Source organism: Cynocephalus volans, chromosome 1 (genome assembly GCF_027409185.1).
Source record: "Cynocephalus volans isolate mCynVol1 chromosome 1, mCynVol1.pri, whole genome shotgun sequence".
In the NCBI taxonomy this organism is placed as follows: domain Eukaryota; kingdom Metazoa; phylum Chordata; class Mammalia; order Dermoptera; family Cynocephalidae; genus Cynocephalus; species Cynocephalus volans.
Window position 1 is genome coordinate 221,426,219 of NC_084460.1, and position 14,983 is coordinate 221,441,201.

At 38.9% G+C, this 14,983-nt stretch overlaps 1 protein-coding gene across 14 annotated transcripts in view; it reads right to left on the reverse strand.

Annotated features, from left to right (window-relative positions):
* Positions 1–14,869, reverse strand: part of NEB (nebulin) — a 206,310-nt gene extending 191,441 nt beyond the window's left edge. For all 14 annotated transcript variants that reach the window (XM_063098291.1, XM_063098282.1, XM_063098237.1 and 11 more), the window contains exons 1-9: positions 14,788–14,869; positions 14,092–14,175; positions 13,493–13,557; positions 10,092–10,133; positions 8,203–8,406; positions 6,306–6,413; positions 5,702–5,806; positions 4,923–5,027; positions 4,136–4,240 (exon numbers count right to left, since the gene is read on the reverse strand). In XM_063098291.1, coding sequence (XP_062954361.1) covers positions 4,136–4,240; positions 4,923–5,027; positions 5,702–5,806; positions 6,306–6,413; positions 8,203–8,406; positions 10,092–10,133; positions 13,493–13,528 — 705 coding nt within the window. In that variant the 5' untranslated portion in view covers positions 13,529–13,557; positions 14,092–14,175; positions 14,788–14,869. The remainder of the gene's footprint in view (positions 1–4,135; positions 4,241–4,922; positions 5,028–5,701; positions 5,807–6,305; positions 6,414–8,202; positions 8,407–10,091; positions 10,134–13,492; positions 13,558–14,091; positions 14,176–14,787) is intronic.
* Between the last annotated feature and the right edge of the window lie 114 nt (positions 14,870–14,983).

Sequence of the window (14,983 nt, forward strand, 5' to 3'; positions counted from 1 at the left end):
CTTCAATATCTCCCTCTTCCTTAGCTCCTTTCTTTCAGCCCATATATATCTTCTACTACCATGAAATAGGTATGATGTCCATGAATCATGCACTCTAGCTCTCCTTTCTTTCTTGATTACTGACTCTTCCGGCTTTTTCTCCTACCAATCTTGACTCTGCCTCCAACAATGTAGAACTATTCATGGGTCCCCAGACACACAAAGCCATCAAATACCTCAGGACCTCATGCTGTTCCCCTTTCCTGAAATGCCCCAACTCCACCCTCTGTGCATGCCTGCAAACTGCTGCTCCTTCTCCATGTCTTGGGACAAGTGTGACTTCCCCTCCTGAGCCCTCCCTGACTCCTGAGGCAGATGTGATGACCTTCTCCTGGGACCTCACTTGACGTGGCCCTTATCTCCTATAAAAGAGTTATCAGATGACACTGTAACAGGTTGTTTACATGTCTGCCCCTCCGTGGACTGTGATCTCTGGGATGGCAGAAGACATGTCCTTTCACTGGGAACCCTTGTGGGCTGCATAGTACCTGACCAGAGCAAAGGTTCAATGACTGATTTCTGAGTGTGTGCTTTATACACTGAGGCCATGGAGATCTGAAGAGGAGAGTCATCCTCCCAACTCTTCCACTACACAACTGTGAGATGTCTCTAGATTGTTTTTCCTTCCACATGGCAGTATTCTTATTTATAAAGTAAAAGAGTTGGATAATTCCAAGGTCGCCATCATCTTCATGCTTTAACCAAGCCTAACTGTGTCTTATTCTAATAATTTCTACATAGCGCCCATAACGAAAGCTTTCATGAGCATTAAATCAATTGGAATACAAAAAGCAGATTTAAAAATATATTTATATAAATTCTACTACTTAATGTTTTTAAGTAAATGCAGACTTTATTTTAGGAATAGGGCAATGAGAATTTTCAATGGCTGGCTAAGTCCCTAGGGTGAAAGCAACATGCAAACAAGAGAAATGCTTATTAAGTATGACACCCTGTCAAGAAGTTTCAGAGAAATCAGATCTAGAAATCCTAAATTGTCAGGAACCTTGTTCAGAACTCTGTCTAGTTAGAACTCTGAACTCTGGATCAGCTTAAAGACTCTCAGTGTTTGCAAAGTATTTTGTCTTAGTTAATAAGGAAAACATGATACGTAGGGTTAAGAGGGACACAGAAAGAGGGTACAGGAGAGGGACAAGGAGCCTCTAGATGAAAGACCTTAGCTAGAAATCTACATGCCTATCCAGTAGTATGTTCTGTGACTAGCAGCTTGCTCAGGGCTCCGTGCCCAATAGCTGTAGAAGTCCACGGTGCCGACAGCAGTATTAATAGGCATGTCAGTAATCTGATACTTAGTGCATACTTGGTCTTCAGTAAAAATAAAAGCTATGCCTTAACTGCCAAGTCTTTTTGAGGAAGAAGGGGAAGATTTTACTTCATTATTGTATATTCTCCTCCATTACATCTTCTACTGTGATATCTCAAAAACTGTGGCAAGCTTTAACTGTTCAAAATCTATAGCACTAGAGTGGTGTGGCAGTAATCCTCATCTCTCCATTTTATGGGTAAAGAGAGACATTGGGAGATTAAGTGTCTTCTTGGAAACCTCTCCCTAGGCTTACGTGTCACGGAATTTCCTGGTTCCCCTTCAACTTCTCTGTTTGTTCCCTCATCCTTTCGCTGGCTTCTTTCCAGATGCTCTGTGTGGTGTCCTTCAAAATGCTGCCCTTGGCGGTGCACTCCTTTGTCTGGTTCATACATTTTCATGTCTTCAGCTATCACTTGTGCTCTGATGACTCTCGAATACTAATTTCTACTAATTTCTTAATTAGTGAAACTAATTTCACACCCTCTACTGACATAGGAACTGTTCTGATATCAGCAGTATTCAGACAGCAGAACTATTCTCACATCAGCACTATACTGATATCACACTATGCAATGGTACTATATTTCTAATTTATCCATAGGATGCCTTGATCTGAATGTTCCTTCCATTATCACAACTCTATTTCTGTCTCCATTAATACAGCTTTACCAACTGCACCCTATTCAACCAGACGACCCGTCTATGGTTACAAACTCATCTATGGCTCCTTGCTCTCCAACACCCAATGTCATTAACACTTATTAATACATATTACCTTCAGACTTCTTTCTTCCTCTCCTTTGCCCTAATCATCCCTCTCATCCACCTATTTTACTAAAATTGTTTTCTACAACTTATGATTTCCAGTTTTTTCTAGTCCCAATCCACCATATTGCTATCAAAATTCCTCCAAATTCTATTTTATACTATTTTCCTCTCCAGAATCTGACAGTGTCTCTTACTGCCTGTTGTATCATGTCAAAGGTATTTTGTCTGGTTTTCAATGTCCTGCTGCCAGCATTCTCATGGACTAGACACCCATATCATTCACTTGCTTTGTCCCCTAACACTCTAGACTCATTTCACCTCTGTCCCTGCATTCAAGTGCTCCCTCAACTTGAAATGCCTTCTTCTTCATCATGACCCACCCCCTCGGGATCACTGCCTTCACACAGCTTTCTCTGAATACCCACGTGTGTCCTGTCTTTCTCATAGCAAGTATTACACTGTTGGGTTGTGTCTTGTTTTGTTTCATTTTTAAATTTTATCTTATTGCGTCATATATAGCACTTTCATCTTACCAACATGGTGACAAATCCTCAGGGGGAAGGATAAAAACTTCTTGTAGTACTTTTCTATCCTGCCAGGTATGCATGCGTGATGAACTTTTCATAAAAACTATTGATCACTTGATAGAGGCCACACAACAATATTATGAATCCATTAGACATAGAACCAAAAATCTTGAAAGACAAGTAGGAGTTACCTATACACTAAAATCAGTACCATGTACCAGAAGGCTTCAAAATTTCTTATGCCTTCTTTATTTTCTAACCACCCCTATAGAAAGAAAAGATTATATCTGTGCAATATTTTAACCAATTACATGGAAAGTAAGATAAAAATATAAGGCTACTTCAAAAAGTTTATGGAAAAATATAATTAAAAGATAATACAAATCTTTCCATGAACTTTTTGAAGTAACCTCATATGTCCACTAAACTTGCAGGGGATGTTAAGTGAGAGGGAATAAAAATTAGACCTCGAAAGTTGAAGACACCATCAAGAGTATGCATAATTTCAGTTCAGAGCAAGATGGGACCCTAGGATCCACTGGAAATAAATCCCAGTAAGTCTCAACTGGCTTGTTAAGTCCCTACGAGTATAAGAGGTTCCAGGGGTATAGCTGTCAATTAAAAGTCAAATAACTTGTCATTTTATAATACAGTGCTTTGCTGAAAACTGGAACAGTAGTCTTTGGATTTTCAATATGGCCTCCAGCAAATCAAGGGGAGAAAGAAATAAAGTACCTCAAAGCAAGGGGAAGAGCTAGGCCTAAATGGGGCTCTCTGCTGCTGCTGCTGGCTTCAACCCTAAGGACTCCATTAGGCCTTTTAGGTTCCTCTACTATACAGTTCTCAAGGTCTAGGACACTAAAATTCTGGCCAGTGAGATTGTTGATTCTTGAAAACTCTGAAATATCCTCTATGTACACCCATGGCAAGAGCTTTTGCGGTATCAGAGCATGTTTCAACAAGTACACCAGTCAACTCCCCCGTGCAGAAAAAGGAAGATGCCACAATTCAGACTTGAGGATTAGGATGGCAAAGCAAAGCCCTTGAATAATATTGTTTACTTAATAGATTTGGGAAGGTGGCTGTGACTCCAATAGATGTTTTTTAAATGACACTCCCTTGTCACAGAACAACTTCAGCCAGAGCCAAGGGGAAAGAAGGATTCACACTCTAGTGGGAAGAACACTGTGCTAAGATCACAAGTCTGGGCTCTATCACCAGCTGCCTATGTGACCTTAGACTCAGGTTCATCACCTTTAAGAAGGGATTGAACTAAATTATATCTAATATGAAGTATAAACGATATTTAATTTAAATTAGACATCATAAATTATCATTGTTCTAGCTGTACTTCTCTGTAATAATGGCAGTTAGTCTTTTTTAAAGAAGACTTGCAATAAACATGTGGACAGAGGCTTAGTTCAAGGTCCCCTGACTCTGCACTGCCAGGTGGTGCTGACTGCACTTCACTTACATCGCTGAGAGCTTTCTGAGCTTGGGCAACCCTCCTCAGTTCCGGGCTATCGTGATATGGGTAAAACAAACTTTTGTCTGCATCCCAGTCTTCAGTGTACAGTTTCTAAATCAGAAAAGAGTGAATAGTAATGAGAAAGGGAAACCGCATTTACATAAAATACATAATTTTGAATTCATCCACCAATGGCATACACAACCAAGGTCAAGTTGAGAGCAAAGGTAAAAGAAATTCACAGATGACCTCCCCCTTTCCATCCAACCCAAGTCATTTTCATTAACAGCTCGTCCTGCTTCTCCTGATAAGTCTTATTTTCAGAGGGACCAACGTGCCTGATTTTGTTGCTTTTCCTCTCTGTGGCTTTACCTGCCCCTGCAGCAAGTGCTAACACAAGTGTAAGGAACCAGGAAACATTTCCCATATTTTCTGTCAATGAACCTCTAGTAAGAGTGATATCCAGGGATATCCAAAGTGTAGCACAGGTCTACAGAAAAAATTTGAAATACTACTTTGTGGATCTCTCAACTGGTTCTTACGGGGATCTTCAGTCTTCCGATATGCATTCCCCCCAGGTTGTTCAGGGTCCCAAGGGACTCTCTCCTCCACGCTGCCCAACAGCTTTCCTCTCTGTTCCTTCTTGCCGAGCCCCACCCTTGTAGTCCCGCATGTCTCAAGACTACTCACAAAAAGATTGGGGAACTGTATTCTTGATAATTAAGAGCTTGCCAGGTGTTGTTCTAAAGTATGTGGCAGGAAGATAGAAGTGGCGATGGAGCAGAGGCCTTACCTTACTGAACATGGCTGTGTTCTTAATGGCTTGGACAAGCTCAGGGGCATCAGGAGGAAGCAGGTACTTATCCTTGGTGTCTTCCCAGTTCTGCTTGTACAAAACCTAGACAGAAAAAGCAGAGGACCTATGGTTTGTTGTCTCACCACAGGGCATGAGGATTTAAATAATAAAGGGAGAGTTGGGGGAGGTGTCATCTCACAAAGGTGGACGGTGTGTTACTAGGAAAACATTGACTATGTCCATATCCTATAATACTTTTCCTACATTAGTAAGCTTTTGCTTGAAAATTCTAATTTTTGAACTAAATCATGATTTTAATTTTCTATAGATTCATTTCAAAGGTCACAACCTATCAGTCATTGACTCAATTTGGCTGGCAGACATGTTTCTTTTGACTAGCATGGTATTTTAAAATGTTTTTAATTAGTTGCCTACATTTGAAATTTGGAAATTTCTCACAAAAATTCAGCTCCCCAACTTCTTTAAAAAAAAAATAAGAGACTCTGGTGGCACTGGGACTACATTCTGTGCAGCAACCATCTGGACCTGAGTTGCAGCTTTCTCTTTGGGCAGATCATGGGCTCCCCAATCCACCCATAGTTCCTATGGGCCACTGCAGTAATCTGTGCAACCTTCCTGATGCATGTGGGCATTGAGTACACACTGTCCAGGGGATACAAGAGTAGGATCGGGCCTGTCCAGTTTTCTCCTCTAAGACAAGCCAGAGGTCATGCAGATGCTGTTTAGTCTCTCGGCCATCCATGCCATGGCCCTACCTTGCTGACTTGCTGTGACACTTTCTTTGCATGTTCAATATCCTTTGCTTTTTCATCTACGTGACAGATAGTTTTAGCAACATCGCCATCCATTCGATACTTCACCTGAAGAAATAACGCACAATTAGAGTTCATGACAGGCAAGAACATGCAAGCTTATTAAAGAATATCTTATAACCAAAGAACGTTAACCCAATGACTCCATGTCTGCACCACAAAGTACAGTTTCTGCATTTTAGCTAGAAAACCTTGATCTTCAAAGATCCACAGAGCACCTGCATTTACTGCTTGTCTGCTGTCCTGGCTGAATTTCTAACCTTCTGCTTCTTGGGCTCACTGTGCTGCAATGTAGAGGACCACAGTGAGTTGGAGCTTCCATCTCATAGTCTCTTCTGTAGCTAAATTGCTAAATCAAGTTTTTAGAAGTCTTTGGGTTCACATTTACACCAACATAACCTATGGCCAATGCTTTCTCTAGATTTCTGGACTAGCTCACAGTAATTGGACTTCTTATTCTCTCTATACATATTCAGGGCCCTCAATCCCCAGTGGTAAAGCATATTTTTGAAATGTCTCTCTCCTTTATTTTAGCAATGCAGCCCACCTCACTGAGTTGATCTTGTACTTTCTTAATTCTGCGAAGTTCTGGGGTATCGGTTGTGCTGGCGTATGGCTTTCCTTTTGCTTTCTCAAACTTCTCCTTGTATTTATTCTGGAAAGAATATCAGATATTAGCCTGAAACCTAACAAGACAGCAACAGAAATTTCAGGCAATGCACTCAACTCCATCTGATTGAAAAAAAAAATCCTCAAAGTTATAATAATTATCAATTATAAGCACTTTCTTTTTGTCCTCTACCCTGACTCTCAGCAAAAACTAAAATAGATTTGTTAATTGCTCTTCCTAAACATAGTCAAATCCTGGAGACGGTAGAAATTTATTACAGACTATTGTTTTAGAAATGCCCTAAAATGATTCTTTCAAATTTTTTTTTTTCTGTATGAATACAGGAATAAAAAGACTGAGCCTCGATAATTTTGGAAAATAAACATAGAAATTGAGATAAGTTTGAAAAGATTTGATTGCTAATATAATGCAAAAACATTCAATTCAGGAGTTGCAACTAAACCTCAGTGGTTTGGATAGCTGAAACATCAGCTGAATTAATGGGAAGTCTGAATTATGGAGTATTTTGTAAAGAAATGTAATTTTATTATTTCTGCTAAATACACAATGAATTCTTACATTAATAATAATGTGCATAATTTATCATTATTAATGCTTCAAAAGTACTTTTGAGGAGAGTAGTCAACAATCTAAATTATGCTATTGATTTAGTTACTAACCACTTTAAAAATATTATAGACCTTTGCCAACATTCTACTCAGAATATCAGAAATTCTAGGTTCATAGCTTCTGAATTAATGAGATTTTATGGCAATAAATTGACCAAAAAATTTTATCTTTGCTTAATACTGCAGTGATAAAAGAGGCAAGAGAATCCTGTTTTCAGAAAACTAAGTCTTGAATCATTCAAGGATCTGAACTAGAAATTTACCAAATAGTCTCCAGGAGTTAACATTTAACCAAAAGTGATTATTTATTGGTTCACCACACAGATGCTTTTGACAGACTTTAGTCCTATATAATCCAATGTACCCCTGAGTTATATTTCATTTTTTCAAGCCTCCAGAGGATGTGCAATCAAGCCATCTCATGAAATCTCAGCCCATCAGGGACAATCAACAAATTAGATCCACTGAAATGGGGCTAAATCTGCTGCTAATTAGTGTAACTTAGAGAACTGTCCATGGTAACTTAAGGACCAGCGACTATTGGGAGCAGTGACTCTCAAGCTGGGCTACACATTGGAATCACCTGGGCAGCCTTTAAAAATCATGCACAGACTGCAACCCCAGACCAAATAAACTAGAGTGGCCAGAGCATCAGTAGTTTTAAAGCTTCCAGGGGATTCCAGTGTGCAGCCATGGTTAAAAACCACTGTTCTGGCGTACAGTAGAACATTCTGATACTTGATTTCAAATGAGTTCTCAGTCGGACCTTGGTTTTCTAAACTACATGTTCTTCACCTCTTAGAGATGTTTTTACATACTGTTAGCTAGTCTACTTAAGAGGCTATTCTACTCATAGTTTAAATATATGTTATTTAGTTCCACGAACTGACCTCAATTCTGTATTTATGATTTCATTATTCTAGCTTAGCTAACTAAGAGTGATTAAATATCAATAAGTGCTTTATAATTGGCCTTATTGAAATAATTTCAATAAGGATACTTTTCATGATGCTACAATGGTGCAAATAAATTACATGAAAGGAAAATTCAAGAGTCACAAGAGGAGAGCTTATATTTCTGCAAATAAGTTTTTGTTTCATACAAGGTTGGAAAACAAAATTCAGCCAGCATACAAAACAGAGTTGGTTGAGATCAGTAATTTCTCAAGGATAAAAGCAGGCTAGCAAAAGTTGTTTGAAACTTACAGGGCTAAAAATATTCTGCATTTTCTGACTGTGTTCAATGTAGGGGGTCATGAACTTTGAAGAGTCCACTTTTTTCCGAATGACCTTCTTCCTCTCCACTGGCTTTTCCAGTACTGGCTGTGCCAATGCTGGTTTGTAAGTTTCTGGTTGCTCATAGTCAGATGTTGTCCTTGTTGTCGTAGTTTCATAGATTTCTGTTATTGTCTGAAAATTAGACATGCAGTTCAACATTGTTATGAAAGTGAAAACTGTGGTCCCATGATGTTGTTACATAGTATTCTAATTTCAAGTCAGATTTACATTCCTGGTGTTATTTCTTCATACCTGAAACAGGCCAAAGCAAGAAACCAATGCTATATCCATAGGAAGGCACATTATGTTACATAAATAAATCTGAATGCTGATTGTTAAGAGATCGTGTGGAGTAAAAACGCTACTTCTTATGAATTTGCAACATTGCCTTACAATTGCATTTGCCGAAAGACACTCAAATACTTCGAGCTAGGATAAAAATCAAATATAAAATACTCTCAGACATTTGAAAATCTTCTTACATTGTCTGGGTAAGGCAAAAGCAAACTTGAGATTGTAGAATGAAAGGCTAAGACAATGAAAACTCAAATGCATGACTTTAATATTAACTCTCGAGTGACTAAGAAAAAATCAGTTGCCTGATCTGCAGGCATTTAGGCATTTTCTACCCTAGTGTGAGAAAAAGAATAAACTTTTAAAAAGAAACTTAAAAAATGAATCACATCAATATTATAAGTGATTAACATTCTCTTGGCTTAGTCAGTTAATTAATGTGAACTGGAATGCCATTCACACTAATAGATGCTTAGGTGGACAAGACTAATGATGACAACATAATGGGGTAATTATCCTCACAACTGTCTTATCTATCTAGTAGGTGGGAAATTACCATTTCTTACAATAGGCAGTAGTGGAAGAAAATAAGACTCAAAGTTTGGGTCTAAACCAAGGTTAAAAATATAGTATGTAAGAAAAAAAGATAAGTAGCCAAGTCTTCAATCCATCTCACAGTATCATTTCCTCAACCAAAGGAAGAGTTCCAGCAATAATTATGAAAAGAGAAATTTAATAAGGAAATTGTATATCTATGAAAACTCCCCTTAGTGTTGTCAGATCATTGCTAACAGGTTGCTTTCTGTACTTATTACTAACGCATGGTGGACCATGAGAAATTAACCAGTTGACAGCATCGACAGATGTTAGTTTTCATGCAGTCACAGGCTCTCTGAGCAGGCTTCGGGGTTAGCCATCTATATCACTGTTTGTCATGCTCAAAGAGAAGCAGCTCCATGCAGAAAATGAAGCATGACAGAGGTATTTCACTGTGAAAAAAAAAAAAAGTTCTAACTTGGAATATTTATGGGAATGACTTTCTCAGAATTCCTAATGTGCTAAAATCTGAGCAGCATTTTATTGCATCATCAAGCAACAAAGCCTTGGAGGCCCCACCCATGGTGGCAGAGATAGTATCCTACACTTCACAATTCTGCATAATGAAACTGCTGATCCAGTTCCAATCACAAGACAAGGCCATCCCTCTTGCTGTAGTCAGAGAACAATGATAGCCACCAACATCACTCTAATTTGTGTAGCGTCATCTACACAAAAACACCACGTGAGCAGTGGGGGAAACCATCTCCTACCATCTTGAATATGTTGAATAGCAATAACAGTGAAATGATCTGTCAGACAGGTAATGTTTATTCTTTTACCACCAGCTCAGGGCACATGTAGGGGAGTGATCCTCCCTCAGATAATCCCTTTAGCCATCTTTGTGGCCCTGGGAGCTGACAGAGGAGAAGGCCCTTCCTGAGCTAGTGAGAATGCTGTTCATGCAGTTGTGGGCTAGGCCTTACCTCTCCTGGCACCTCTTCATAAATCGTCTCCTCCGTGTAGTACTAGAAATAGAACACAAAGGCATCCTCATGAGAACAGAAGCAGACATGACGTCTCCTCTGCCCTAGCTGAACCGCTTAGGTTACCTCACTGGCTCAGCTGGTTTGGAACGTCTGTGGGAAGGGACTAGGTGAGGAAGCCTGTTCATATTTGGGGACCCATTTTTTCCCTTGTGAAACTTCAGGAAAGCCAGAGCTGATGTGATGCCATCAGACTGGACAGAGAGATGCAGCAAGACGAGAAGGGTGTCTGAGGCTGGTTTTTTATCACGGGCAGCTATTTTACTGAGACAAGTCAAATGTTTTTCTTCTGGCACCCAAGATAGAATTTGCTGAGAAAAGAATACAATAACGAGATCCTGAGTGTGTGGGTTGGGCAGGGAGGACTGTGATAAAACCCACTGTTTACTAACAATAAAACACAACAGAAACCCCATTTTTAAAAATGGATTGTATTATGGAAATAATAAGATCCAGAAGCACATTCACATCTCAGTTATTCTTAAGGGCCCTGATTAGTAAGTGGTCAGTGTTTTCTGGAGGGACGGGGGAGTCCTTTACAGTAGCGCGATGGTCCTAAACAGGGCGCTGAGATGAACCCTCGTAAATGCCAATGGAGGAAGGAAAAAGAAGGAAATCCCTCATCACCAAATGTGGAAAAGTGAGGCTGCAGTTTGCCACTGATGGCTCCAAGGTGACTGCAGCTTGGATCTGAAGCCGAGTCTACTTTTGTGCTACTTCTGACCTCACCAGCAATAAATAGACGCAGATAGGAACTGGCTGACATTTTGTTTCAGCTGCGTAAGGAGAGTGGAATCCTGCCCTGGCCTCCCCCAGCGCTGGGTGAGCAGAAGGAAAGGCTTCTTTAGGCCAAGGCACACAAGGAAAGGGGTAAAAACAAAACATTTGGCTCATTTCTCCATCACCAAAATGTACAACATTTTATGCTTCATTTTTCTTATCTCTGACAACAAAATATATACAAGGGGGGAAAAGAAGAACGCTGGTATGCAAAATTCGCTCCATAGCCTTTCTTCTGTCCTTGGTGCCGAGGCCTCCCTTCAAATCATTTAACCTTCATCAATAGACCACCTGCTCTATTTCACCCGCAGTAACAAGTGGATAAAACTTGCCTAACGTCCCTCACTCCTGTGTCTTCTTTGCTCTTGTGCTATTGTCGAAATTTAAAATCTAATTCAGTCTGAATGTCCTTACACATAAAAACAGAAATCACAAACCCTTGCAGGACAGACTGCTCTTTCACTCTTGTGATTTCAACACATGAGAAATACCACTTGGACATTTGAGGAAATATTGTTTGCTGCTGATGCCACATGGAGCCTTTCTCTGGTCACACAAAGCATCAGTGACTTGAAAAGAAGTATTAAGCTGAAATGAATGATTAACAACTACTTCGGATCTTCTTAGCACCCAAGTAAAAGCAGCTCTTTGGAAACCATCCCATTTTACCTTTGCTGGGCTCTCACCATTGGTAAATATATCTTAAAAATAGACTTATAAAAAAGGCAACATTATCCAAATGGTTGGCATTAACTTGTATGCCAAGTCTCACTTTTTTTTAGAGCTGTACCACTAATTAGATAGTACATCCTTGCTGCTTTCTCTTTCTTTCCAAGTTTAAGTTTGAGTAGAGAGTGACAGTAAAGTCTTATTTCAGATGTCCAAGATTCCTAGGAGATATATTTTTAAAGCTACTTCCTCTCTGTTTTCTGAACTCTTCCCTGACCATTTTCTTGGATCTGCCACCATCCCATTCTCATGATCTTTTTTGAGGTCAAAGAGACCTTGGTTCAATACTCCGTGGCAAGCGGTCTATTAGCTTAGCCCTTGCTAGTCAGACCCGGAGCAGTAATGGGAACAAAATGGCAAGGATGGGATGCCTAAAAATAGCCTCCTGTATTTTTATGACATCTAGTTAAATCAATCAGCTCTAGCACCACGGACAATTTCTGGGACAAATGAATGCTATTATCTTAAGAAAGACAAAGGATATTTAAGTTGGAGGCTAAAAAGTGTTCCTAGTATTATCATAGGGAAGACAATTAAATTTATAATTATGTTAGAGTTTGATAGTGATGATTCTGACTCTGAGGAACATAAGTAAAATGCACACAAGTGATAACGTGGAACACTGAAGATATGGCCATTGGCATTTAAGCCAAAGAGGTTGAATGTTATATTGTATGAGATTCATTGTTTTGTTCCATGTCCTTCAGTAATAAAGCAATTTTATTTGTAGAATAAAATAGAATTTTCTTCATCTAAATATAGACTGGTTACTAAAATAATTTTCCAAAGACAAATTTTGGCAATTTCAGCTAAATTTGGTTCTGGGTAGGTCTTATAGTTAATTTCAGTCTTAGTAAAAAGCACAGATTTTTCAAAGCCTCAGACACCTGGAGGTTTTCATACGTTTAGATCATCATCATTCATTGGTAATTATTAAGCACTTTCAGATTCATGGAGCTGCATTTATATGGATTATATCCCAAACCTTTAGATTTTATTTCTAGGATGTGAAGGTAAAGGCAAGAGCTGGTGAGAAAAAACCATAATATGATAAAAACAAAGTGATGTAAAATAAATATAAAACAAGCAATTAACAACTTTGTAAAATGTGTCAGATGCCCACCAATAATCAGGAGGAAATTTTTTAAGATACACACTACGGTCCTTGTTCTAATTCAAAATTCAAAAGCAAAAGCTAGTCTTGTTCACTTCATAAATATAATGGAGTTGATGGGAAAGTGGCTCCAACTGTGGCTCTTGACCTTCATTAGTTTATTTATATGTGTGTGTGTGTCTGTGTGAATGCATGCACATACACATACATGTAAAATCTCATATATGTGTATAATCTCAAATTTATGATTATTCTGATATTCTGAATATTTAGCCCACATTGCCCTTCAGATAATAGACTAGTTGAAGCAAAGAGTAAGGAGACTGTTCTACTGCTCTATTGCTATGTAGACACCAAGAAACAGAGTTCAGTTTTCAGAACTTTCTCCTCATGGCCCCTGTTCCTTTGATCACCAAGTTTGGGGAAGAAAATAGTTTCAGAAGACAAATTCAAACCCTCCTTCACCCCACACTTTGTGTTTTTGAGAGTTTAAAGAAAAGAAAAAGTGGGAAACAGTGATATTTTCTTTCAGTTTTCAATCCCACATAATTATAGTGAAACTGAACATAAAATATCCCTTTCTTGTGCTTTAATGATGACTCTTTGTGAGGTTATAATAGACATTGTATTTTTCGAATGATTAATTCACCTACACGGCTTTGATTGTCACTACATAAAATACTTTGCTGTCAGAGGTTTGTTTTTTTTTAAATCTTACCTCCACCACTTCCTCATATTCTTCGTCATCTGCCATTTTCCCAGAGTAGTAGTGGCACCTACAAACTTTTCATATTCCATACAAATAAAAATACGTTAGACTGTATCCCCAGGACAGAAATCATCTTATTACAAAAACGGAATTTAAAACTAATGTATTCTACATATTCATGTATTTTTGCAGGCTAAGGAAGAGAAGACATTTAAAGTACAGGTCTAAGCAGTGGAACTTTAAATTTCTTTTTCCTTATTCACTCAGCAATGGGTTGGCTATTGCTACATCCACATGATCAATTTAGTTAAAGTTGTAAAAGTAAATTAAGGTTAGGGGAGTGAGGGAGTTCGGACTCAAGGAACAGAGAATTTAAATTTCCAAACATTTGGAGAAAAAAAAAACATTTTCAAGCAAAAATTTTAGTGAAAGGAAGGCCAGCTTGGCTTTCAGAAGAAGTTGGAATTTTCCCCACAGCACCAAAATTCTAAGAGGGCTGACTTAGTTCTCTTTACTGCTCTAAACATGCTGTATGAGTACATCTTATGCTTCAAATTAGAACACATAAAAAGAAATCTGTGTATAGATTTTAAAAGAAAAATAGATACCTCAAGGCAATGGGGTTATTTTCTTCCCGAACACCATTGGCTGTTACGGGTTTTTCCTGTCGTTTCTGTAGCTCTCTTTCAAACCTGAAAAATAACAACGTTTGAAAGCATTGGTTGAAGCACATATACGATTGTAGGTCCTTGGACTAAGCTTCTAATTCAGGAACAAATGAAAGTATCTCTCGGGCCCTTTCACTTTGATGCCAGAGAGTGCGACTCTTGATGCAAGTTGATGATGACTTGGAGCAGCTGTCCCTTTGCCCAAAGATGTTTGCCATGTAAACCAATACCCCGCAGTGGCTGGTTTTGTTAAGCTAGCGAAACTGCCACTCCTTCTGAGCGAATGAAGCCCAGTAAAACAGGATAAATATAGGAACGGAGAACATAGATCCTTTTTCATACCAATATATTTAGGGAAAAAATTGAAGGGAAAGAATGAAAAAAAGAATTGTTAGACAAGAGCTCCAACTCAATCAAGCAATACACTGGTTAGTACAGGACGTGACTCTAATTGCACACTCTACATGTCAGGCATTAGCAGGGCCTTAGCAGGGCAATAGGGTTACAGACTGTCCTAGCCACATTTCTGTCACTAATTTCCCCAGTTATGACCCAAAACTTTGAAAAACACTTCAAGGAAAGCTGTGGAACATCTCCTGAAAGAATATTACAGAAAAAACTATAAACTGGCCTTACCTTCAATTTATCAAATAAATTTCGTCAGCAGCAAAGCCTCTCTCAACTCTCCCCTCCTGAGAACCCCAGGCAAGAGCCAGCGTGGTGCCTGGGCTCCGAATTATCATGTGGCAAGAACAGCCAATCAGATCTTGGGTTGCTCAAATTTCAGAAGCTAAATATACTGAGTGATCTTCTGAAAACCACCTGTTCATCA